At 33.0% G+C, this 24,908-nt stretch overlaps 4 protein-coding genes across 4 annotated transcripts; 2 read left to right on the top strand and 2 right to left on the bottom strand.

The window, feature by feature from the left end:
* Positions 1 to 669: 669 nt before the first annotated feature.
* Positions 670 to 1,764, bottom strand: LOC115978348 (transcription repressor OFP6-like). The gene has a single exon (XM_031100400.1). The coding sequence runs from the start codon at positions 1,491 to 1,493 to the stop codon at positions 972 to 974; it is 522 nt and encodes a 173-aa protein (XP_030956260.1). The 5' UTR covers positions 1,494 to 1,764; the 3' UTR covers positions 670 to 971.
* Positions 1,765 to 6,647: 4,883 nt separating this feature from the next.
* Positions 6,648 to 8,212, top strand: LOC115978805. Its single transcript, XM_031100680.1, has 3 exons — positions 6,648 to 7,043; positions 7,659 to 7,850; positions 7,933 to 8,212. Exons 1-3 carry the CDS (start codon positions 6,798 to 6,800, stop codon positions 8,089 to 8,091), a joined length of 597 nt encoding a protein of 198 aa, XP_030956540.1. The 5' UTR covers positions 6,648 to 6,797; the 3' UTR covers positions 8,092 to 8,212.
* A 745-nt stretch (positions 8,213 to 8,957) lies between these two features.
* LOC115978795 (transcription factor E2FB-like) lies at positions 8,958 to 16,605 on the bottom strand. Its single transcript, XM_031100669.1, has 14 exons — positions 16,145 to 16,605; positions 12,603 to 12,795; positions 12,352 to 12,411; positions 12,110 to 12,195; positions 11,949 to 12,037; positions 11,782 to 11,836; positions 11,126 to 11,178; positions 10,966 to 11,016; positions 10,791 to 10,839; positions 10,621 to 10,686; positions 10,451 to 10,527; positions 10,073 to 10,289; positions 9,646 to 9,712; positions 8,958 to 9,526 (listed from the first exon to the last, which is right to left on the bottom strand). Exons 1-14 carry the CDS (start codon positions 16,346 to 16,348, stop codon positions 9,396 to 9,398), a joined length of 1,398 nt encoding a protein of 465 aa, XP_030956529.1. The 5' UTR covers positions 16,349 to 16,605; the 3' UTR covers positions 8,958 to 9,395.
* Positions 16,606 to 23,216: 6,611 nt separating this feature from the next.
* On the top strand, positions 23,217 to 24,901 carry LOC115978249 (probable aspartyl protease At4g16563). The gene is made up of 2 exons (XM_031100305.1): positions 23,217 to 24,238; positions 24,340 to 24,901. The coding sequence occupies exons 1-2, from the start codon at positions 23,301 to 23,303 to the stop codon at positions 24,806 to 24,808; spliced, it is 1,407 nt and encodes a 468-aa protein (XP_030956165.1). The 5' UTR covers positions 23,217 to 23,300; the 3' UTR covers positions 24,809 to 24,901.
* The last annotated feature ends 7 nt before the right edge of the window (positions 24,902 to 24,908 follow it).

The following is a 24,908-nucleotide window of genomic DNA, read 5'->3' as shown; positions in this document are numbered from 1 at the left end:
ATATAAATTTTTTTCTCATCACACGCTTTAGCTGTGGAATTTAGCTCTTTTTTATTTTTTATTTTGGATTTAGTAAAATAATGTTTAAAAGTGAAATAGAGATAATATCCTAATTTTTAGGGTCTTTCTCTACGTTGAAGTTGATAAAAGTTTTTTTTTTTTTTTTGAATAAAAAAATTGATAAAAGTTTGTAAGCCTAAACTTAGTAACTTTTTAAAAAATAATAAATTACTCTTTTAACAAATTTATGTTTTTAAATTTAAAATTATTTAAGTAAAAGATTTGAGTGTTTTAGAGAATTTAAGAATTTGTGTCGTAATATTTTAGTAAGTAAAATGATAAAACTCAAACAAATAATTCTGTTATTAATAGTATATATATATATATATATATATTGAGAATGTGTGTATATATATATATATATATATATATTTTTTTTTTTTTTTTTTGAGAATGTATATCCATAGTATTATAATTTTATAATCTAAACGGTTTGTGTCAACCACTTGTAAAAATGTATTAATCTCTCTCTTGCAGGTGAAGGCATAATCTAAATAAAAACAGAAAAACCTAGAAACAAATTTGAAAGTGACCCCAGAACCAAATTTGAAAAAGCAACAAATCTGCCCAACCACCGACTGACTCATTTAAAATTAGACAGTTCATTCATTTAGTAGTTAAAGCTCATGTTGGATTACAGTATGACATTAATTGACAATGGAGGAAAAAATTGGTACAAGGAAGAAAAAAAGTTCAAAATTTCCTAACCAGAGAAATAGAAAACTCTTCCCCCATCAATAATAATAACGAGCACCATGCCTCCACCACACAGCTCATATCTCTTCTGGCCTGCAGCTTTAAATTTCTAGATACCCCATTGTATTGATGACTCATGAAATTGTGTGACCTTCCTTTGCAGCTTCCTAATTCAATGTCCTCATGACATGGATCTCATCTCACACGTGGCATAGTTAGGGTTCACGTGAGTTTGAGTTTCCTTGAACTGAGGGCTTCTGCAGAATTATTCTATGTGACACAACCTCGTCCCAGATCTCCTTGAAAGCTCTAATGATAACATCATGGTGACAAGGTGAATTCAGCCGAAGAAAGCAATTGAGAAGCTCTTGAAGATCGTCTTTTGAGTATATCTCTTTCTCCAATATCATCTGAAGCATTGAATGCCGAAAATCTTGATAAGGGTTATCTGAATCCTTCTCCACCGCGATGCTGCTGCTGATTTTCTTTGAACTCTTGGGATTAATATCGGTTTCGGGTTCAGAGATTGTTGAGGAGGTCAAATCTTCTTCATCCATTGAAAGCGCACCATTTCTGGAACTAGAAGAAGAAGTGCGAGGCTTTTGGTTTTCATTATTGGTGGAAATTTTTGGCCTTCGAGTTGGTTCAAATACATCTGAGGGTTTTGGTCTGGCACAGCCACAGGCTACATTTGCTGTAAAGATGGTTTTAAGGATGTTTTTCTTGTTTGAAGACATGTGAGAGAGAGAGGATTGGAATCCCTTTTGCAGTGTACAGTAATGGCTAAGAAAGAGAGGTTAATTTGTGAAGGTGCAAAGCTGGATTGGAAGGTGTTCTTGGTAGGAGTCGTTTTCAAATATAAATAACTTCTGGTTTTAGAGATATGCATAAGAAGGTGATTTTGGGTAGGAGTCGTTTTCTAGAGTTGTTGTGAGTAAAACTAGGGGGTTTTATGAGGCATTTGACTTAACGTAGGAGAGTAGAGAAAGAGAAATTGGGCATGTGATATGATCCCCTCATGATAAGATTCTTTATTATTATTTTTTTTTTCAAATTATGTTTTATCTATTTTGAAAATGAATTAATAAGCATTTATTCCGATGATAATGCTTCAAAGTTCATTTAAAAAAAAAAAAAACTTTTGAATTTGGGTTGGGTAAAAGATATCCACTCGCATGATTAGTGGATTGACTGCCATCTCCTTTATAATTTTAAATTATTTTATAGTATTAAGTACACTTGTGAATTTCTAATACCTAATGAGGAATGTGAATCTATATATATATATATATATATTAATAGCCAATGTTGAGAGAAAATTTAATTAAATTTTAATTTTTATACTTGTGTGTCAAGTGAATTATTAGGTATAAAAATTAAAGAGTCTAAATTCAATTAGATTTTAAATTGAATTTTAATTGAAATTCTATTTTGTACCTTATGTCCCATCTAATTTTTTAATTTTTGTAGCAAATGAATTATTAGGTGTTAAAACCAAAAAGTCTAGATCCAATTAGATTTTAAATCATATATACGGGCGTAATTATAATTGTTTTTAAATGTACCATGCATATACACGAGGTTACACGTACACTAGTTATTATAAAATAAATCTCTTATTTCAAATAAAGATGACTATGGATATAACTTCCACGTTCAATATATAAAAAATAAACATTTTTTTTATTGTCTCACATGCACTCTCATTATGTAATATAAAATATATAAACATGTATTTCAAATAAAAATAGTATGTTATTTTTATATATAAAAAATAGTGTGTTATGAATAGTATAGCTTGCATTATTTTTCTTTTTCTTTTTTGACTTTTGAGTGAAGTTTGATATACCATGTTTTTGCTTACATTTTCCATCAAATAGTGAACTCTAATATTAGTCAGTGTATATGACATGTTCATTAACTATTGCAGTTTGCCATTTTGGAATGCTACATGATTTTCTTTTATTTGTAGGGATGTACAACACTGTTGAAGTAAAGTACAGCGCAATTATTTTTTTATTTTTTATTTTTGGTTAACCCTGAAACACAGTCATGGGTAATATACTGCTGACCTTTACTAATCTACAATCTACATTGATGGAGATGAGAAAAGAACTAATCCACTTCGATCAGGACAAACATATATGTTGTGCACTATTTATGGAACCTACAAGTTGTCTAATTCAGCAAAATTTTCATTAAAATTGGGTCCCACGATACTATTCACACATTTAAAAATTATTTTGCTGCAATGTTTTCAGCGTTCAGTTTTCAGTAATAAACAGTATCCAAACAAACCCTTAATATAAGTGTTTAGGATTATTAGAACATTTGAATTTGACTAATCCCTTATTATATGCGTATATTCCCCATTTCACACACCAGGGTGGTGTTTGCAAACTTATCTTTTAGCTCTCTTCACAAAATCTTGTTTGTTCCTTGTCTTGTTAGAGAAATGGTAGCTCATACTTTGATAACATTGGTCTCTAGTTAGTGGACTATGGTAAGGGTATATATATTCGATAATTTTTAATATACTAAATTAGGGCAGGAACGGAGGGGGACTTGGACAAGGGGGCAATGGCTCCCCTAATTTTTTTAAAAAAAATATTAATATATACATAGGTATCAATTTTAGCAATTTTGTTATATAAAATTACACTTTACCCCCCTTAACGATATCATTGATTCTTTTAAAAGTACTATTATAACTACAAACTTTTCTACAAGAAATAAAAAACACAAATAAAAAAATAAAAAACAATTAGCTATTAAGTAATAAAGTTGGAGGTTAGAGTCGCTGCACGCAACCAATAACAAAGCCGTTCCCTCTAACTTCAAGTTCTGGCTCCGTCCCTAAATTAGGGTTTCTTAGTTCGTCGATGTAAACACACTACCCAAATCACATCATTTCAGTGTTGATTTTTCTCTATTTTCTCTTTATTTTTCACTATATTGCTAAGTAGCCAAAATTCACAACATTCCCTCAAAGAAAAAATATGAGCCACAGGCTACGCAATTGAAGATCTAGTAGCCAGTGCAAACAAGATTTAACTGCAAAACCAAAATTTTTATTAAAATTAAAAAGATGAAATACATTAAAAGGCCTAGACGATAGCCGGACGGATCAATAAGATCGTCTCACACTAGCACTTTTGCAGGTAACTTGTTAATTAAAATCTAGCACTTCTGATAGATAGACAATGACACCACAAAAAGTGTCACTGTAACTCGACTATTACTTGAACCTCAAGCAACATTAATTCTTATGCATGCTGATCCAGATGATGAATAGCTCCCAACAGCCTATCAAACGCGGATGTTATTGCCCTAATGACATGCCTGTTGATGAAGTTAAGGCAAGTATGCACCGGAAGCTTGAACTCATCCCAAACAAGGTACAAAATGCACTTACTACCGGCCACGAAGCTTGAGACTGGTGGTGAAGGCTGCAAGTAAGCCCAGGCAGCCTTCTGAACAATGAAATTACTTATTGGAATCTCATGAGCAGATTGCATGCCAAAACGTCTTGATAACATACTTTTTCGCCTTCTGATCTCCGATGATGGAGGCAACAATTCTTTCAGCGAAGTATATGATGGCGAATTTGAAGAGTTTGCAAGCTCTGAATTGTTGGCAGCTGCAAAGGCTGTCTCCTCGCGGACTGTCCTTGGAAAGCTTTTGCTTTGAAACCGTTTTCTGGAAGCAAACTTTCCGGATTGAGTAGTGAGAGAATCCATGGCATTTTTGGTTTGATGTATGAGTGGGAAGAGACTAATGGGGTTGTTTTATTTTTATTGTTTTGAAATGGAAAATTTTGAAAGGGCTTTTGAAATCTGAAATACTTCGTTGTGGATAGAGTCTCAACTATCAAGGAGTTTAAATTTCGGTTACTTTAAAAGTTTTGCTCAAAAAGATAACCAAGAAGAATAGATAGATTAGGTTGGTTTACATTATTGAGGATGGAGTACGTGACCAATATTGTTTCACGCCATTTAGAATTTGATTGGATTAGGAACAACCTCTTTCACCTTTTTGGAATTCTAGATTGGGGAAAACTTGTTACACACTTGTGTAGACATTTGTGTGGACACTTGTGTAGAGTGTGTGCATCCACACAAATGTGTGATAAACATGGCATTCTAAGTTTAATCTTCTAAATTTAACGTTAAAATTCCCAAGCTTGATTTATGTTGGCTTGATTATTAGAATTTCCCTATTTTCCCATTTATTTTACATTCCTAGTTCTGACCTATGTTGCCTAATTAATTGGTGATTATTAGATTCTTTTTATTTGTTGGTGTATGAGTCAAAATAAAAGGTTTAAACATTCATTTTGTCCTTAAAGTTGGCATGAATTTTGCTTTTTGTCTTTAAATTTTAAAAAATTCATATTTCGTCCATAATCTTTTTGAAGAAAATTTTCTAATAGTTTAGGGATGAAAATATGGACAATAAAAAGAACTTGTTACTACAATTTGAGAATGAAAAATGAACTTACTAAATTGAAATATGATAACAGTAACACATTTTCTATAATTTAGGGACAAAAAACAAACCTTTTAAAGTTTAGAAATGAAAAATTAAATTTATGAAAGTTTAAAAACACAAAAAAAAGGGTAAAAAAGGCATGGTTAAAAATATTTTCATCCCTAAATTTGAATGAAATTCTCAAAACTTAAAAAAAAAAAAAAAAATTGTTCCTAAATTATTAAAAATGTTCACTTTATATACTCTATCTACTCCCATTAATTTTTATCCAATTTATGTAAAAGAATGCTTCAGTGATAATAATTTTAACATTAAAAAAATTTAACATGAACCATTACATTAAAATAAAAGAGAAAAAAAAAATAGACATACAAAGTGGGACACATGGCAAAAAACTATTAATCACACAAAAAATTAGAAAGGAAAAAAAATTGACAAAAAAAATCCCCCAAATCAAGTGGTCAAGGGGATATCAAAAAATCCAATTCCCTTTAGTTATGGTTCTCATGCTCATCCCGTGACCTTTACTATCATCAAGGTAATCTATATCCAATGTAGGACTTAACACACATCTACACACACTCCACTAATTCAAATTAATATTCAATCAATATGGCCATCACATTATATTTTCTAGAAAACTTAAAGTAGAGCTCTAAAGCCTTCAATATCCACTATTCTATCAAGATGATATCAAATAAGTGGATTTTATTTTCTACTATTAGGGTTGCTTTGAATGAAAAAAAAAAATTTAATCTTAGTGGTGGTCTTGATAAAGAGAGCTGAGTGATCTATAAGTCAACAAATGTTAAGCAAGATTCCTAGACTAGAGGTATGAAAATGAGCCACAATGATGATAAAGAGAGATCAATCCTCGCTAGAATCAGACAAAGAAAAAAAAAATGAGAAGAGTGAAAGAAGTGAGAATCAAAGAAAGAGAATGGTTTTTTTTTTTTTTTTTTAAAGGTAGATTGGATAAGAAAAATGTGGAATTTAAACCACAGACATGAGATATAACATGTCAAGTCCGGGTTGTTCCATTTTTTCACTGCCCTAAAAATTCTTAATAAAAAAAAATAGTAATATTTAATTTAATCCTTCGGTTTTGAACAGGGTTAACGGATCCGGCCCAGGACCAGGCCCATTTTGGTAAGTATACTCATATCCAAGCTGAGGCCCATGACCATAGCTTTCCTGAGGGTGTCGGAAGGCCTACAAAAAGACCAAAATACCCCTTTACTGCTCTTCAGGCCCACTTCAGTCACTATTTAGAATTGAATTGAAAATAGCTGAACATTGTGGGGGCAGTAAAGTAATAAAGAACTAATTTCTTTGTTGTCGTCTTATCCTTATGTCATCATCTTATTATATATGGACTATCGACCTTGTCTTTCATCGTTGCTTGGTTCTGACACGTATAAATTTCTCTCTCTCAGAAATTTTGTAAGATATTTATTCTTTCTTTCTGAACTTACAGGTATCAAAAAAGGAATGTTTGAATACCTTAAAAATACAAAACCAAAAAAATAAAAACCTTTGGTTGGCTAACAATGGCAACAGCCATGCTATCCCTTTCTCTTACTCTACCCTCTGCTTCTTTCTTCAATAAGGGGCAGCTCAGAATCCGAAATTTTGCTTCAATTCCACCCTCCAAATCCAATTTCAAGCGCTTCAGAGTCAGAGCTCTTAAAGAAAAAACTGAGGAAATTAAAACCCCTTCTTCATCTTCATCTTCATCTTCAGGTTCAGCTGAAGAAATTACAAAGAAGTATGGCCTTGAAGCTGGTCTCTGGAAGGTACCCATTTCTTCTCTTCTCCATATATGTCTTTTCGTTTTTGCTTGTTTCTACTTTGTGGAGCTCAAAAAATTCCCATTTTCATTCAATACTGGGCTTATATATGGCTACTCTACTCATATTCTCCATTGTAAATGGTAGAGTAGCACTCCTAAGTCCTAATACTAACATGCTGACTTGGGTCCTTGTGCGTTTATTTTCAGAGTTTACATGTTTATATGTGTGTGTGTGTGTGTGTGTGTAAAAAATTTGATGGAAAAAGGTCCTCTACCAACCATTGGCACATCTGTCCCAGAAAAGATCACAAAAAAAGTTTGATAATCTTGGGATATTTGAAGCCAGGGAAACTCTAGTCTATAATCTATATGACTCGTTTCTGTTTTTGATAATGCAATCAAAGATGGCCTATATATAGGAAGATAAGACACAAATTTAGAAATGAAATAGTAGGGGTGAATTCTTTTGTTGACAGTCTATTTGCTTATTTTACTGAAAGTTGGTTTAACTATATTGAAAAAGTGAAACTTTAAAAACTTGTAACATAAGCAAATAAATTAGAAGAAAAAAGTTTTTGCCAAACCGACAGTGTCTTTAAAAATGTGGTGATGTCTGCAGATATTCAGCTCTAAAGAGGAAGAAAAGGAAGGTGATGAGAAAACAAAATCAAAGGGTGATCAAGCCAAAGAACTGCTAACAAAGTATGGAGGAGCCTACTTGGCCACCTCCATTGTTCTCTCTTTGATTTCTTTCGCACTCTGCTATTCACTAATCAACGCTGGCGTTGATGTCCAATCCTTGCTACAAAAGGTAAGTGCAGAATATATAGACTTCCACGAACTGCAAAATGACTTTACACGAAATATGGTTTTTGAATGTATTATACTTTCAGGTGGGGATCTCAGTTGATGCGACCGGGGAGAAAGTTGGTACCTTTGCCTTGGCATATGCCGCACACAAGGCCGCATCTCCAATAAGATTTCCTCCAACAGTTGCTCTGACTCCCATTGTTGCTAGGTGGATAGGAAAGAAAGTTGAAAAACAGAATTAGCCTCTTTTGGTGCTTCCCAGCTCACAAGCTATGTTTCACATGTAACTTACTGTAGCCAAGATTATAATGCAAATGAATTTTCACTAGTTTAAGTCCATTGCTGTTGAATAAGTTGTATGAATTTTTCTCTTCCTCCTTAACAACCAAAGAGAGAGTCCAGCTCAGAACCTCATGATGAGATTATCCTTACTAATAACTCTTTATTGTTTTACTTGGCACTCCAATTCCAAAACAATGCAAATCCCAAAAATTACCAAAGGTTTGAAACACGAGTTTATAACTTTAGAAAACAATTATGTGAAACAACCAATAGCCAATTTGTGGCATCTTAAGGATCACATGAACAAATTATCACATGAACAAGCTTACAAAAGTACAATACCGAAGGCAGTAAACTGACCGTTATTATATGTTGGCACCACCAGAGCACGACTCTCAGAGGTTAGATCTTCATGGGATGCTACTCTTCAAAAAATTTACATGAAATGGCTGACTCTTGAAAATCAAATTCAGTCGCATTTATTATCATTTGCAAAAATCCCCTTTTAAATTTTTTGGCAGTCCTAATAAGCAGGTAATGACTATTGACTCGTGCTCAAAATGCCTCCGAATATGAGCAGTTGAGGAATCATTATTCATTAACATGCCAAGTTCCATTACGAGGACAACAAGTAATATGTTATGCATAGAGAGCAGTAACAATCTTATCAGTCCCGCTCCAGCCCCCAAATGTTTCTTTCACTTCCAGATGTTCACTGCCACAGCCCACTGATGAAAAACTCCATGCACAAATCAGGCAGCATAATAGCATATATTATGGCCATTTCATTACCAAAAATGATTAGAAGTCATCATATACTTAAAAATGAAAGTAGCAAACCGGATGATTGATCCCTTTTTTCCTTTATTCTTCTTGACTTCTAATCATATGAAATACATCTCTTCATTACTTGCCAAGTCAACCTAGAGGTCAAGCTAGTCAATACAGTAAAGCCAAGAATTGTAATAATATACAAGGGTGTACCCAACAAGTAATGGTACTATCTTTTCTCTTCTTTTTTTTATTAACTACAAAATGACAGATCAAATACGTTACTTAACTGTACAATGAACCTGCTACCTCCATCTTCCATCCAATAGTTCCTTGCACTTTTTCTGGGAACCTCCTGCAGGCATCTCCTGGGGACCTTCATTCCAACCTCCAGGGTTTTAGACAAATGAGAATGGTTGGACATCATAGGTTCTCATCACATTAAAGTCCTTGTATCCACAATTTGATTCATCAACATACACTTTCCAAGGTCTCAACTTCTGGTAGAGTTAGCAGGAGGCCCTTCAGTTGCATTCGATGGTGGAGTCTGGGGCTGTGGTATGCCAATATTAGCCATGGCATAATCTTCATGAAGTGTACTCAAGTCGTTCCATTCTACCCCCGCTATCGTCAAGAATCAAGGAATTCAGTACTTACTGTCAAGATATTAAGACAGGGCAAATGACAAAAATAAAAAACAAAAACAAAAATGGGGAGGGGTGAGCATCTGGTTGGGAGGATACGTTCTGTTCTCCACATATCTGTGATGCTAACATCAGCATCTGATAAAAGCCAGTAATCTGCATCACTCTGAAAATATATATATATATATTGTAAATATTCCTTTCTTTATCGGAGATAAAAACAAACTCAACATGACTTAAACAACAATTTGGTAGTGGAATCTGGATTTTGTGAATTATGAAGTTATTATTATAACATATTTCAGCAAGCAGAATCAACCAAAAAGAAGGCACTTAGTAATCAGAAACCAATCCATTCTTCAGTAATTTAATTTCATCTTATTCTAAATAGGTATTTGAGAAATCAGAACTTGTTGCTTCTGCTCAATCATTTTTTGGAGGTCCAGAGAACCAATAAAAAATGTTTATAGCAGATTGTATCTTCCAAAAAGCTATTATACCCATAGAAATCAAGAACCAGACTTACATCAACATCTGATGGAACAATCTTCATAATTCCACTCACAAAGTCCTGAGAGGCATTAAGATCTGAGCAGAGTGTCTCAGCATCTTGTCCCTGCATTTCAATCTCCTTTCCTCTGCTCTCCTCAGTGACCACTGCCGTTGATGAGTTCTCATTAAGCCCTGAACTAGGCAGGAAGTCTGAAGGTGCCTCAATCTCCTCAAATTTCTCTTCAAATTGACTAGAATGATGGATGGTAAGAAATGGAGAGAAAAAGTGTCAGATTATATGAATTCTCAAATATTTAATTATCACTACTTCCACTAGGATTGGGAGTGCAAGGAAGACAGTAATGACTAAAGAAAATGCAACGGCCTTGTAACAAAGTATAAGGAAAAATACCTGACAAGGTAAACATCTATTGGACCCATTGTGCTTCTTAGGACTACCCTGTACCTCCTTTGGGGATAGTCAACAGCCTGGTACAAATTAGAAAAAAGTTGCATTGAGAATTTTGCAAGTAAAAACACAAAATGAACTTCTTGAGTCAATCTTCTCTGCTCTTCAATTACCTCATCAGGATCCGGGACTTCCAGAGTGGTGCCATGAGGAGCTTTAATTGCAATTAATGTTTCATTCTGGTAGAAGCAATTACTATATATATTTAGATAACAGCTTATTTTAGGAAAACACAAGGTGACCAAACAACAAGAATATACAATAACATTAGTAAAAAACATACCTGGAAGCAGGGTAAGCCCTTGATGTCTTCTTCAGTGACAAAAAGCCACCTAACACAGCGCAAAGGTTAGATAAGCATGACAGTTAAAATGATTGCCAATTAGGGACCCAAAAAAGTGAAATTACATCACAAAAGTGAATGGATTTTTGGTGGAGGTAAAGGAGAAAAAAATTACTTTTGATTGTTCTCATTTTCACTCAGGTCCCTCAATTGTTCTTGCATTTCTCTGCAATAGATGAGAAGCCTCAGCACACCGATGGAAGCAAAAAAAATAATAGTAATAAGTTATTAATAAAATAAAACAGATCATAATTAAGAAAGCATAGCTACATAACCTTATTTGATCATCTAATCTGTGCTCTTGAATGGAAAGGTTTTCAACTTCTGCCTACAGATTAAAAGAAAGATAATAAGGCCTTTTTAAATATAAGTAAAGATATCTTCACCTTCAAAAATATGCAATCATTAGTTCATTATTTATGCACATGGTAGACAAACTGTATTTGATCATCATCTCAATGTTATATACATGGTGATGCAGAGATACTAAACTCAAGTCAAAAGCCTTATTCAACACTGAAGGCCAACTTCACCTTTCCACTCATTTTCAGGATTCATACTAAAGTTGCCACAAGGACAATATTCTGGAAAGAATGTGGATTGAACTGGTGCATGCAAACACCGTGGCCAATAATTTTTTTTATTTTTTTTTTTTTCAATGGGTTATGGCACTAGGTGTGGCGTGCCAATTCCAAATGATTGGCATACAAGGCATTTTTTAGTTTATATTCATATAGATCACAGTAGCTTCACTATATCAAATCAACCAAGAAGAGTTGGAAATTCATACTTTCAAAAGAAACAATAAAATCAAATAAAAAACAAGAAGATTAAGAACCCTCATGCACACACATACTCTTCAAAGAGTCATGCAGAGCCTGAGCAACTGTAATGCTTGCAAGGCAAGAAACAATTTCTCTATTTTGCATACCTGTAAACTGGAATAGTTTTCATCAACCTCTCCTGGCCTTGAGACATCAAGTCCCCTAATCAAACAATCAATCAAATTGAGTAACTCTTCATGTGCAGTAGAGAATACACTCTCAAAATTTAAAATAACAAATATAAAATTTTAAAAAGTTGGGAAATTTTCCATACTTCCACTGAATTCTGTTTTTGAGCTTCTTCTCTATGAGACCAATTCCTTCCAGGACATTTGTTATATCATATATCCTCCTCTTTTGAACCTGTAGCAGAAATCTTCCACTAATAGAACTTTACAACAATTGATGTGTTGAACCAGAGAGAAAAATAGTCACCTCTAAAGTTTCGGCAGCCTTATTTAGATCAAGAATACCATCTTCAGCATGTTTGATCAAATTGATGAACTTCTTTGTCAAGAGACCTGAATGAGAATCATAAGACTTTGTTGTCACTCTTAAACATGCACTGCTCTGTTCCACAAACAGAGCCTATAACAATGTTAACCATGCTTAGTTTAAAAATAATGTAAAATAAAATATAACATAATCAACAAAGGAATAAGTAGATATTCTGTTACCAAGAGAGCTATCATAACGACAAGGACCAGCTGGAGTGAGATTATTGCCAGAAGGAGAACCTGCCAAATTTTACAGAAAGTTATTCAGTGAATGTATCTAATGCTCTCTGCTAGGACCAATGGAGACAGAAAGAAACAGAATAGTTTATGCTAATTGAGAGAATTCTTACTAGCACCTTCTGGTCCTACTTAACATTCAATGTGCAGAAATATAAATATGGGAAGGACGCTCAATAAGTTTTAGTACTCACCAACATTTGAAACTGGAGTTTGAGGTCCAGACTTATTGCACTTCGTAAGCCTTGATGTTTTGTTTGCCTTTCCCCCTTTTACTGATACAGGTGTCTGTAGGGAACTATTAATTACTTCAGTGAATCCTGGAACAGTTGTTCTATCACTAGAGTCAGCTTCATAATCTGCTGTCTCACTCTTCCGCTTTAATTGCTGATAAAAAACCATTTGGTTTTTCCAAAACACAATTAGAAACATGGGCAAATATATTTCATCACAATTCAATTGAAAGCAAGAATTCTACGCTCCATTCAAGATAAAAGAATGCTCATAAAACATACATGCTGGGTGGCAAAAATCAACAAATTCACAACCAGCCTAATTTTCAAGAGGTTGGACTATACAACTAGAAAGAAATTAGCCATTTCTTAACCTATCAAATGAGGAGATTCACTAAAAACATCATTTAAAAGGGTAAGATATCTCAAAAATGAAACCCAAAACAAAAGTAGCAACAATGAAGATAGCCATGTTTGTCAACAGAAAGATCATTGTGTTGTAAGAATCTCATCATTCTAGATTATAAACATACATTAAAGATTAAAAATGTATTAAACTTCTAAGATTGCTCAATGGAAATCTCCTTAAATATCTTAATTTTCTAACTAGCAAACTCATAGTAAAATAATTATGTTGATAAGTAACTTATATAATAAAATAATGGAAACAAGGAAATGGGATAAACATTGCATGATTAGTTAACAGACACAAGTATAGTGTTTCCACATAGAATGACCTCTAATACTTCATGCAGAAAAGGGAACCCAACCAACCAAGCATCTTGAACTCTGTAAAAATAAATGTGTCATTCAACAATCAACTCTCACACTTATCAGACAACACACTGGAATTATAGTGGGACCTCTTATTTGCTCATTCCAAACCCAAGAACTCCAATGAGAATGAGAATCAACGCAATAGATTCTACCCTATGACATATAGCCCATGAGACCACAACCAAAACTGTAATATGTCAGATTCCATAAGCGTCAATCCTTCAGGGCCTCAAACTGCATGATACATCCACCTAAGGTGTGGGGAAAGAACATTTCAAGTGAGGCAAGAAGCAACAGCATTTTGCATGCTAAATGCAAGAGTCAGGTGTGAGGAAAAAAACATGAAATTAACCTCGCATAATTAGTTTATAGGCCAAAAACATAGATATGCCCTAAGAATAAACACTAAGGGTTTGCTTGGAATGAGCTCCAAGCAGAAAAACTTAGGAATCACCACCAAGCAGAAAAACTAAAGAATCAGCACCAAGTAGAAAAACTTAGAAATCAGAACCCAACAATTGAAAATTTCCAACATAAAATTGTATTACTCAAAATTATGCCTTCTATGTTTATTAGAGCCTTTTAAATAGGCTTTCAAGGAATACATCAATAAGTTTTTTTTAATAAAGAGGGTAATAACAGATTACATTGATGTCCTTTAGAAGATGTAAGATATATTTCTGTAATTTATTTGGTTGAGACCATTTTTATAATAAAATGAGTTGCAATAAGATTGGGTCTTGAATGGGCTTTTAAATAATAGGGGTATTGATATTGAGGGAACTTTGGAGGTGTGTGGCCCACATACTTGAATATGTAAGACCCAATAAAAAGCCCTTTTATGTGAGAGCTCTGGCTGTAATTTTATCAATAGGCACTCATCTCTAAAATAAAGTATAAGATGTTTAAAGGATGATTCTCATGTATTGCAGGATGATTTCTCTAGGGGTGACAGAAAATTCTTCTTTCCTCTAATCAATGCTTTGCACTAACTTACAAACCCATCTCAGACACAACAATGTTGCAGACAAAAACTTCTTTGTTTGGCCTAGCTTTTGGTGTCACAACTAACAAGCCTATTGCATTGAATTTGATTGGTATATGTCAATCAAACAAGTCTCAAAACTGGAAGCACCCATTACATCCATTTCCAGCACAACCAATGATATGTTTTCTAAACATTAAAATGGCTACAATGACAATCACACAATAATCAGCATTTAGCATCAGTACTTTGAATTTGTAAAAGTATCAATGTAAAATGATACAGTAGAAGATCTTTCAGTCCCTTCCAGAACCATGTAATTAACTCACATTATAGATTTGGACATCGAGAGGGACACCCCAAACATCTGTATCATCAATACAGATGTTCAAAGACCTACACCCATAGAAACCATGGTACAAGGATAAAAATTCTATGGCTACATAAAGATGTAAATCTAAAATATTTCTCAATGGGAAGGTATTCTAGCAAATGTGTTCAGCATTCAGACATTTCAAACTCCGTGCAATTAAAATTTCTATACTAAACTCAATGTGTCTACTCGTTAAAATTACTTTGCAAATGGATATTCAATCTAATTTTATCAGCCATGATGCAAGGATGTGCATTGTGTGGCTACATTGAGAAGCCAAAGATACCTCTCTCAAAAGAAATTATAAGAAAAAAAAAAGTTGATAAATTTGGGTCAAGCCCAAGTACACTGGAAGTACACAGAAAGACACCCTAAAAGAGAGAACAAAATACAAATGAAATCAAACAAGATGCAAGCTGTCCAACACTCCAACAAGACTAAAAGATCTGAATCTAAAGCAGGCGAGGGCGAAGTAGCATGTTCCCACTCGAATTGAGTTCCCACAAGCTGGGACTTAAGTTGGATTACCAGCACTCTTTGACTTACACATACTAAACCAATCCCTAATAATGATTCCCCTTTTAATTCAAATTATCTGATGTTAAAATTTTACTCTTCGCTATAGTCCACATATAAGAAAGCAACATAAGGAGATGCTCTAACACGCAATAGTCCATAGCTGAAATTCAACCAAAAACCTCAACTCATTGCTACCCCAACAAGCACCAAAGAAGACTATAATTTGAATGAGAAACTTGTTAGTAAAAAAAAAAGCAGGCAGTCATGCATAAATAGCAACACAAACAGATCAGTAAATAAGTGTTAGTCAAAATAAATCCATTCTCTCATGCAAGACTCAAACATCTTCGAGACACAAAGAGCATTTGGCAACTAATGCGTCATTGATCACAATCAGAATCATAGTTTCATGTTGTACAAGTAACAAGAAAGTTTAAGAAACACAACAATGATGAATGATGAAATACACATGGTCAACCACACAATTAAACAAATGCCCACCTAAAAAGACTCCATTTTTACTAATTCACCTAGTCCTTGAACTCTTAAAATAACACAAAAACTATCACCTCAAGCTGAAATTCATAAATGTAAAGAACAAAAGCCCATACCAGTAAGTCAAAGTACCAATTTTTGTTCCACAAATTCGACAATTCCCAACACCAATGACTAACTCAGAATTTTCAAATCACTAATTTCAACAAATCAGAACCTCAATAACTCATCTCATTCACAAAACAACCAGATCCTAACATAATTCTCTTCTCCATTCACAAACTACTAAAAAATACACTACAAATTTTTTTATATAAAAATTCCATCTTTTTAATACAACCGGGAAAAACTCACGAGAGGCTTAACGACGATGGCCTCGGCCTCAACATCGTGATCGGCAGCACCACCGCGGCGAGGATCAGAGAAGCGGTGATAGTCAGCTGGAGCAGCGAACGGCGGCTTCAAAGACGAGAACGGAAGCTGCCTCCTCAGCGGCTGCTGCATGATCTGACCCATCTGTGGCTGCGACGACCGGTTCGGAGCTTGCAGACCCGACATCGAGAGCCCGGTTGAAGATCGATCGAGCCGAGTCGGGGCTATGGGGTTTGAGGGTTTTGTAAGAAAGAGGAAAAAAGAGCAATTAGCTCGTGAGTTGTGGAGAGTTGGAGGGAATTGAGAGGGAAAGCGAAAATGAAAGGAATTGGAGGGAAAGGAGAGGAAGAGTGGGTAGGGATCTGAGAGAGAAGGTGTTTGGAATGAAAGAAAATAAAAAAGCGGGAGAGAGAAAAGAGAGCAGAAAACGAGGGAAACAAAGGACAGAAACAAGGAGGGAATTTAGTTCGGATATAGATGTGGAGGGAAGCACTTATAAAAATTTCACGCACTATAATACTATTTTTGTTTTTTTCCTTTCTTTTTTTTTTATTTTTATTACCGCATATTTCCTTATTTAATTCAATATTAAAGAAAGGCAAAAAAAAAACCATTTCATGTCTATGTCTTAACCGCTTCGGTGGGGCAATGTGGTCGTTTCTTATTTCGATTTTGGGCACTCCTACCCTATAGGCAATAATTATGCCAAAAATAATTATTTAAACGGTTGAATTTATTGTATTTTTATACTCTTTTCTGCTTATAAATATCACTAACGATAAATATCACCTACGAAATTTGATCAGTATAATCATGCTAAAAATAATTATTTAAACGGTTGAATTTATTGTATTTTTGTACTCTTTTCTACTTATAAATATCATTTACGATATTTGATGCATATATTTTATTAGGAATAAAAATGGAATTCAATCATGATTTTTTAAGATATTAATTAAAAAAAAACTATTAAATGATATAATATTAACATTTAATTAGATTGGGTGTAACTTGATTGGTATAATTTATATTAAATTGTTAGTAAAGCCAACCATCAAATATTAATTTTGAATTAAATCAAGATTATTAATTCAATTTTATATATCAAACTTTTTTATTAAGATAAAAAAATAAAAAATAAAAAAAACTAATTGATCGTGCAACGTATGAAATTGTTTAATAGTAATATATTTTTATGTTTTGTTTTAGAGAATATATGTTTAAGTTGATAAATTAAAATAACTTGTATTCAAATACCAAACTAGCCTACAACAATAATTAAAATAAGATATTTTATAAAATAATCATTAGTTTCTTCCAATATCCTAACAGGAGTACTCATTCAACACTTCTTTGCAAAGTCATTAATTTAATAATTGTGTTTTTTTTTTAACAATTCTAGTCTCTATAAAATTGGTTTCTTTATACTAATACTGATATGATCATCATGCCAAAATCATGAAATATTAACATTGATATTGGCATTTTAAATGTATTTCATGCAAAATATGGCCACATTGTTATGAAGTTTTTTGATATGTGTAGAGTACCTTAAATATAAAATAAAAAATTTTGAACAATAGTATATTCTAAATAGTGTCATTTCTATTAAATATCTCAATTCAACTACAAATAGATTATTTTCAAACCTTTCTTGAATTCACGGTCTGCAAAAATAGGACCTAGTCTACGCCAACTTAACAGATTTTAGAGCTAGACACAAATGTAAAATGTATTATTAATATAATTCAACATTTTTATATAATTTAATACATTGATTGGACTATTTTCATATATTGATAAAAGCATATTTTTAAACTCTTAATTCGAAAGTATTGAAACAATCGGTATTATAATAAATATCATATTTTAGATGTTTAATGTCTCTCTTGGCAATGTTGAACTTCAATTATTGAATAATGAATTTCAGTAATGAATTTGTTAAAAAAAAAAAACTATTATTCTAACTTTAATTTTGATAGAGAAAAAAAGGAAGAGTAAAATATGTGGGGGATTGAAAATTTGTACAATCTAAAACTACTGTAAATAAAATAAAATGTAATAATAAAATGATGAATATTTGAAAAGAGTATAATATTTTACAAATAATTTCAATTTGTCAAAATTTTGGGCTTAATTAAAAATTTTACATTGCAAGACAGATAAATAAAGCATTTTATAGGCCAATTGAAGATGTCTTTTTTTATTATTATTGTTAATTCTAAGTAAGAGAATTACTTTTTGACTACAAATTATTTATAGTTATACTATAACTATAAGACGAATAGAATTAATATATTATATGTTAGGGGTCTCTTTTTTTTATATATATATGGCCTTAGATTCTTATGAAGAGCAATTGGTAATTTGATCTAATCATAAAAGACAATCATTATGAAGCAAACGTCATCAATTCAAATCATATCATGTTTATAAAAAAAAAATGAAAAAAAAAAAATCTAAGTTTCATTAACTTATGAAATTGTTTAATAGTAATATAAATTTAAGTTGATAAATTAAAATAGCTTGTATTAAACTTTTTTTTTTTTTTGAGCAACCAGCTTGTATTAAACTTATGTGTGTATATATATGTATTTTTTTTTAATAGACATTATATGATTTGAATTAATGGTGTCCACTTCATAATAATTGTTCTTTATCATTGGATTAAAATACCAATTGATTTTGGTGTAAAAGAATTTCAAATCCAAATCATTTATTTAACAACTATAAAGTTTACTAAATAAACTCATTGGAATCAAAATCTAAGATTTAGTTTTTTTTTTTTTTAAAAAAGAGAAAAAAAAAAAAAAGTCATGCCTGACCAAGCTAAAAATGACTAAAGACTAAAGAATATCAATCGCTGGCTTTGGCATTAGAAAAAATACTAGTTTAGCCAAGTGATTAGGGTGCAGATAGGTATGAGTGCGAGTTATTTGAGCTCTCGAGGAGATGTGGAGAATAATAAGCACTTGGTTGACGACAAAAATAAAATTAGGTCCATCAAAAAGAAAATAATAATAATAATAAAAATTAGGTGGATGTGATTCCAACTTCGTTCGAATCGGCGATGCCCGCCTATTGTTAAGGAAAATTAAGTGGCGAGTATTTGGCGCGTAATTGGAAATAGCAATGGACAAATGTACCGTCCCACCAACCAGAAAGCACTAGCCAGTAGTCAGCACTCAGCACTTTCCAACCTCACTACTAGGCGCCACTTTATTAGGGCGCCGTTGCATTTATCTCTCGTGGGCTGGACTTTCCTGCGGTCTGTATCCTGATTCCTGACCACGAATATGGGCTTCTACACACTTGTGAAACATATATATTGATTTAGAAAATGAATAAAATTATATAGAAAAATATTTGTTTTTTTAAAAGTGAAGCTAAAAACTGAAAGTTGATGCCTTTTTAAAGTTGATTTTTAAAGCTAACTTTAATCCTGATCTGTTTTTGTTCAAAGTTTTGTTTATTTTTTGTGCTATTATATATTGGTTATAATATAAAGGGTCATGTTAACCGGTGTTCTTAGAACAGTTGTTAATAAACTATTTTAGAAAAGTTTTAACATTATTTTTATTGAAAATATAACAAATTTCAAAACAATTAACTATTTTTTTTTCCATTAAATTTTTTTTAAAATATTTACTAAACTAATGTTCTTAGAGTATTGATTAACTTTTCTTAACATAAAAGCAATGCTTCTCTGTGTGTATTTCATATCCCATGGTTGCTTTTATTCTGTCATTTTTATTCTCACTAACCTATTTTTAATTCATTGTATTGCATATGGCTACTAAGTAGACTAAGCAATTCATAATCTAAACATGCATTGTTGCTTTCCCCTGAACTCGAGGGAGTAACAAGCAATACTCCTTTGAATAGGTGGAACAACAATCGTAATAAATTTATGCTAAGACTTCGATGTTAGAACTTAGAAGTGTGGATCTGATACAAAGTTCATTCCTGTTTCTTTTATTGGTTTGGGACGCTTGCCCATCACTTAACCATTTAAAATATTAATTTTGAAAATATAATCATAAAGAAAAGAATGAAAGGTTTAAAGTAATAAAAGTTCAAGCTTATTCATTTTATTTTATTTGGTTCATTTTTTTTGTCGAGTAAGCATGAACATGTTTACTAGCTACTTGATAAATTTATTATTTTTCTATATATAGTAAAATCATAACTTAAATGTTTTACTCCTTCACAAATCTTTGGTTTTTTATTATGAATTGACTATTTATATTATCAATAAATTACAAATAATAATTTAATATTGTTTGAAACTATTTATAAACTTGTACAATTCAAATTCAAATCTATATAAATATATTTTTGGATAAGTATACGTATAAAAATATAATATTATATACAGTTAAGTTGAGCCCTCGCGAACTTGTTCACGAATAGATTATTATTTTTAAACTTGACTCACTCGATAATCAAGCCTAAACTTGAGCTTAACTTTGACTTGCTTGCTAAATAAACAAATATAAACAAGTTTTTTCCCAAATAAAGCTCAAGTTGTTCATAAACAACTTGATTCATTTTCAAGTATATCATTGCACAAAACACACTACAAAAATGCAACTAAACTTTTTTCCTCCTTTTTATGCATATTATTTTGTTTTTAATTTGATCATGAAAATTGCACTGACCTAGAGTGATTTGGAATTTTGAGTGACATTAACAATGGGTTTGGATGAATAAATTGTTTTAAATCTACAAAAAATTATAAAATGTGGAACTAATTACTTCCCATTATTTAAAATCCTATAAAATATAACACAACCGCTAATGATGCACTCGTGCTCAATATGATTGATGATGATTTGATACTTCTTGTTATCGTAGGAGTGTGTACAATCTCATTATGGAGATGTTAGACTCGATGACACTAGAGAATAATAAGACAATTTTCCTTGGGAAGGACAATAGATGGCGACTAAAGATGGCAAAGGTGAACCTAGCATGGGCCATGGCAATGTAAATGTGAAATCGCTGTAGATTGTTTGATTATGAGTTTGGAAAGTTGGGAGAGGATGGAGATGATTTGCAAGCTGAGTTGGATTGAAACATATCTGCTATGGTGGTTTGATAAGCTTAAGTTATTGGAGATTGGGTGGAGCATGAGACTAGATCCATTTTACTGATTTTGTTTCTGTTTTTGAAGATTGGGGAAGTTTTGGAAATAGTTCAATATGTAAAATTTGTAAAAGTATTTTAAGCTCTCAACTCATGTCTAAATTTCTTTATTGACCAAATAGATAATTTTAATTGATACAAATTTAAATTCTATTATGCACCAAACTTAGCTAAAATTCTCTATTCAAAACACACCATAAAGTGTTGACTACTCAATCCTAGTGTGGATATTTCAACTTGAGTGATAGTTTAAGTTCCTGTATGATAGGGGTACAATGGCTAGAGTTATAGTCTCCAGGAATGAATTTATTATATATATACACTTAATTTAGCTTAGAGTAAAATTTTTATTTTATATATATATATATATATATATATAAAGATATTTGCAATCCATTCCTAATTTTTGTGATATTTTGTCTATTGGATTTTGTTAAACATGCAAGATTACTTAGTTAAGTGGCCATAACATTGCTCTTACTTTAACATTTTAAAAGATATATGATTGCCCTTTTAAGGGTTAGGTTTTATTTTTATTTTTATAGAGACTATATCATTGTTTCTGGACATCTTTTTTTGGGTAATCAGCCTATTTTATTTAACGAGCCAAGTCTTGAAAATTTTAACTTTAATCAAGAAGAAGATAGAATATTTATTAATAAAAAAAATAAAAAACTTTGTAGCCTCCATTAAAAAGTGACATTTCATGAGTACAGGCTATCCATGTGCCCATTATCAAAAAAGAAAAAGAAAAAAAAGGCTATCCATGTGCCTAATCTAAGATTCTAATTTCTAAGTACATCCTCCCTCTCTCTCTCTCTTACCCACAAACAATTTATGGTCTGTGCCAGTCGCACCAATAATAAATGAAGAAGAAAATTATAGGTGCTTTTTTTTTCTTCTTTTTCAATAATGCTACGGATGCAATTTATTTTTTTTTATTATAATAAATTTTACAATTGCTGTAAAAAACGTCTCTAGTTTCTTCTTTTTTATTTTTAAATAAGATCTTTTAAATTTTGTAACATAATTTCATTATAAAACTCTTAATTTTTTACAATTTATTGAAAATTTAGTTGTTTGAAATTTAATGTGTCATTGTATTATAGGAGTATCTAATGATTTTTTTTCCAAATATTAATTAGCATCATTTTACTATCTATTTAAGTTATTGATAGTTTATGAGAATCTAATATACTCATTTAATGATGAATGCTAATGATTAAAAAAAAGAAAATGTTAAAATTAAACTACTACAAATTTTACAATATAACTTGATAAATTGAGTAATGCTACTATGTTTAACACATTTTCATGATAAATTCACAACAAATCATAAATAGCAAGATCTTACTAGTAGTTGAAAAAATGATATTAATGTTAGACGTGTTATATTATAACCAGTAACAATTTGTCACTTAGAATTTAATATGAAATTGTTGTAAAAATTTATTAAGAACAATTGAAAAAGTGATGTTAAACAGTTAAAGCATTGAAGCTCAAATTAAATTCCCTGAGAAATTTTTTTAAAAAAAGTTTAGCTTGAAATTCACTCTAAATTGTTAAAAAACACCCTTTACTTATGAGGAACATAAATAAAAATGAATTAAACCTTACAAGTTACAACTGCTTGTGCTTGTTGTCAACTTACTTGGAACTTGGAAAAGTGAAAGTTGTAGCTTGTATAACTATCAGAAACCTTAAAATGTCTAAGCACTCGGGCCCTCCCCTTGTCAACATTGATTGACCCTATCTATATTGCACATGAAATCCAGATCTAGATTTAGACACATGCATTGCGAATTGTAAAGGGACAGTTGAATCACTTAAAAACCTCACAGCTACAAATTTATCACTCTAACCTAACCACTCACACTCCATAGGTGTAACTAATAACTCTACGTAGTACGTACCATTCCATTATAATCCCCAAACAAACAGCTTTAGAATTTCTCTCTCAAAAGCCAAAAAGCACATACCCAAAACAGTCATGGCTGCTTCTTCTTCTTCTTGTTCTCTGCTCTGCTTCCTCTCTCTACTCTCTCTCTTAACCTTAATCTCCTCCACCACCATACCAATCTCACATTTCCACAAATACCCACTTCCCCTTCCCTACCAAAACCTCAACTACTTAGCCTCATCTTCCTTAACCAGAGCCCACCACCTCAAAAATCCACAACCTACCACAACCACAACAACCCCAATCTTCTCCCACAGCTATGGAGCCTATTCCATCTCTCTCAGCTTCGGCAATCCTTCTCAAACCCTCCCTTTCCTTCTTGACACTGGCAGCGACTTTACTTGGTTCCCTTGCACCCACCACTACCGCTGCGACAACTGCTCCTTCTCTAGCTCCACCACAAACCCACACCGATCTCCAATACTACCATTCATTCCCAAGCTCTCCTCCTCCTCTAAGATCCTAGGCTGTCTAAACCCCAAATGCTCTTGGATTCACCGCTCTAATACTCAATGCAATGATTGCAAACAAAGCTCCAATAACTGCACTCAGATCTGCCCTCCATATCTCATCCTCTACGGTTCAGGCTCCACAGGCGGCATTGCTCTCTCCGAAACCCTCAACCTTCCTAACAAGACCGTACATGACTTCCTTGTCGGTTGCTCTGTCTTCTCTTCTTTCCAACCCGCCGGTATTGTTGGATTTGGACGTGGCTTATTATCGTTGCCAAGCCAATTGGGCCTTAGTAAATTCTCTTTCTGCTTTCTCTCCCACCATTTGGACGAAACCACAGCAAACAGCTCGCTAGTTCTCGACAACAGCTCCAAAAAGAGTCAGGGATTGAAGTTAAGCTACACTGACTTTGTCAAGAATCCTAAACTCGCTGACAAACCTGCCTTCTCTGTTTACTACTACGTGGCTCTCCGTCATATCAGCGTCGGAGGGCAGCGCGTCAAGGTTCCCTACAGGTTGATAATTGATAGATACTAAATTGTTAAATTAACTCAGGATCATTGTAACCATTAAAAACAGTAAATTTAATTATTAACCCGTTATTCTTTTGATATAGGTATTTATCACCGCAACTTGATGGAAGCGGTGGGACCATCGTGGACTCTGGGACCACCTTCACGTTCATGTCACGTGAAGTGTTCGAGCTGGTAGCGGCGGAGTTTAGAAAGCAGGTGAAGAAGCAAGTGAGGGCGGTGGGAGTGGAAGCAATGACGGGGTTAAGGCCATGTTTCAACGTGTCAAAGGAGATGAAAACGGTGTCGTTTCCAGAGCTGAGGTTTCACTTCAAGGGAGGGGCGGAGATGGCATTGCCGTTGGAGAATATATTTGCAATGGCGTGGGAAGATGAGAAGCGAAGTGGCGGAGTGGTGTGCTTGACGGTGGTGACGGATGGGGTTGCCGGCGAGAGAGAGTTGGTGGGTGGTCCATCCATAATATTGGGGAACTTTCAGATGCAGAATTTTCACGTGGAGTTTGATTTGAGGAATGACAGGTTTGGGTTTCGACGCCAACAGTCATGCAACTGATCCTTCAGTACTCCTCAGTGGCTAATCCATGCATGAAGTAGTAGTATAATAGTATTAAGTACTATTAAGTTTCAGATTAATTTATTTTTAAGCTTTGATT

Source organism: Quercus lobata, chromosome 1, assembly GCF_001633185.2.
Source record: "Quercus lobata isolate SW786 chromosome 1, ValleyOak3.0 Primary Assembly, whole genome shotgun sequence".
NCBI classification, from domain to species: domain Eukaryota; kingdom Viridiplantae; phylum Streptophyta; class Magnoliopsida; order Fagales; family Fagaceae; genus Quercus; species Quercus lobata.
The sequence above is the reverse complement of the archived record's forward strand: the minus strand, read 5'-3'. Positions and strand labels throughout refer to the sequence as shown.

Coding starts and splice junctions, on each gene's coding strand:
- LOC115978348 (XM_031100400.1), bottom strand. CDS start 1,493: ATGTCTTCAAACAAGAAAAACATCCTTAAAACCATCTTTACAGCAAAT.
- LOC115978805 (XM_031100680.1), top strand. CDS start 6,798: ATGGCAACAGCCATGCTATCCCTTTCTCTTACTCTACCCTCTGCTTCT. Junction 7,044..7,658: donor TTGAAGCTGGTCTCTGGAAG/GTACCCATTTCT, acceptor TGATGTCTGCAG/ATATTCAGCTCTAAAGAGGA. Junction 7,851..7,932: donor TCCAATCCTTGCTACAAAAG/GTAAGTGCAGAA, acceptor TTATACTTTCAG/GTGGGGATCTCAGTTGATGC.
- LOC115978795 (XM_031100669.1), bottom strand. CDS start 16,348: ATGTCGGGTCTGCAAGCTCCGAACCGGTCGTCGCAGCCACAGATGGGT. Junction 12,038..12,109: donor AGGCTGCCGAAACTTTAGAG/GTGACTATTTTT, acceptor TTTCTGCTACAG/GTTCAAAAGAGGAGGATATA. Junction 9,713..10,072: donor TTGTTCCATCAGATGTTGAT/GTAAGTCTGGTT, acceptor ATATATTTTCAG/AGTGATGCAGATTACTGGCT.
- LOC115978249 (XM_031100305.1), top strand. CDS start 23,301: ATGGCTGCTTCTTCTTCTTCTTGTTCTCTGCTCTGCTTCCTCTCTCTA. Junction 24,239..24,339: donor CGCGTCAAGGTTCCCTACAG/GTTGATAATTGA, acceptor CTTTTGATATAG/GTATTTATCACCGCAACTTG.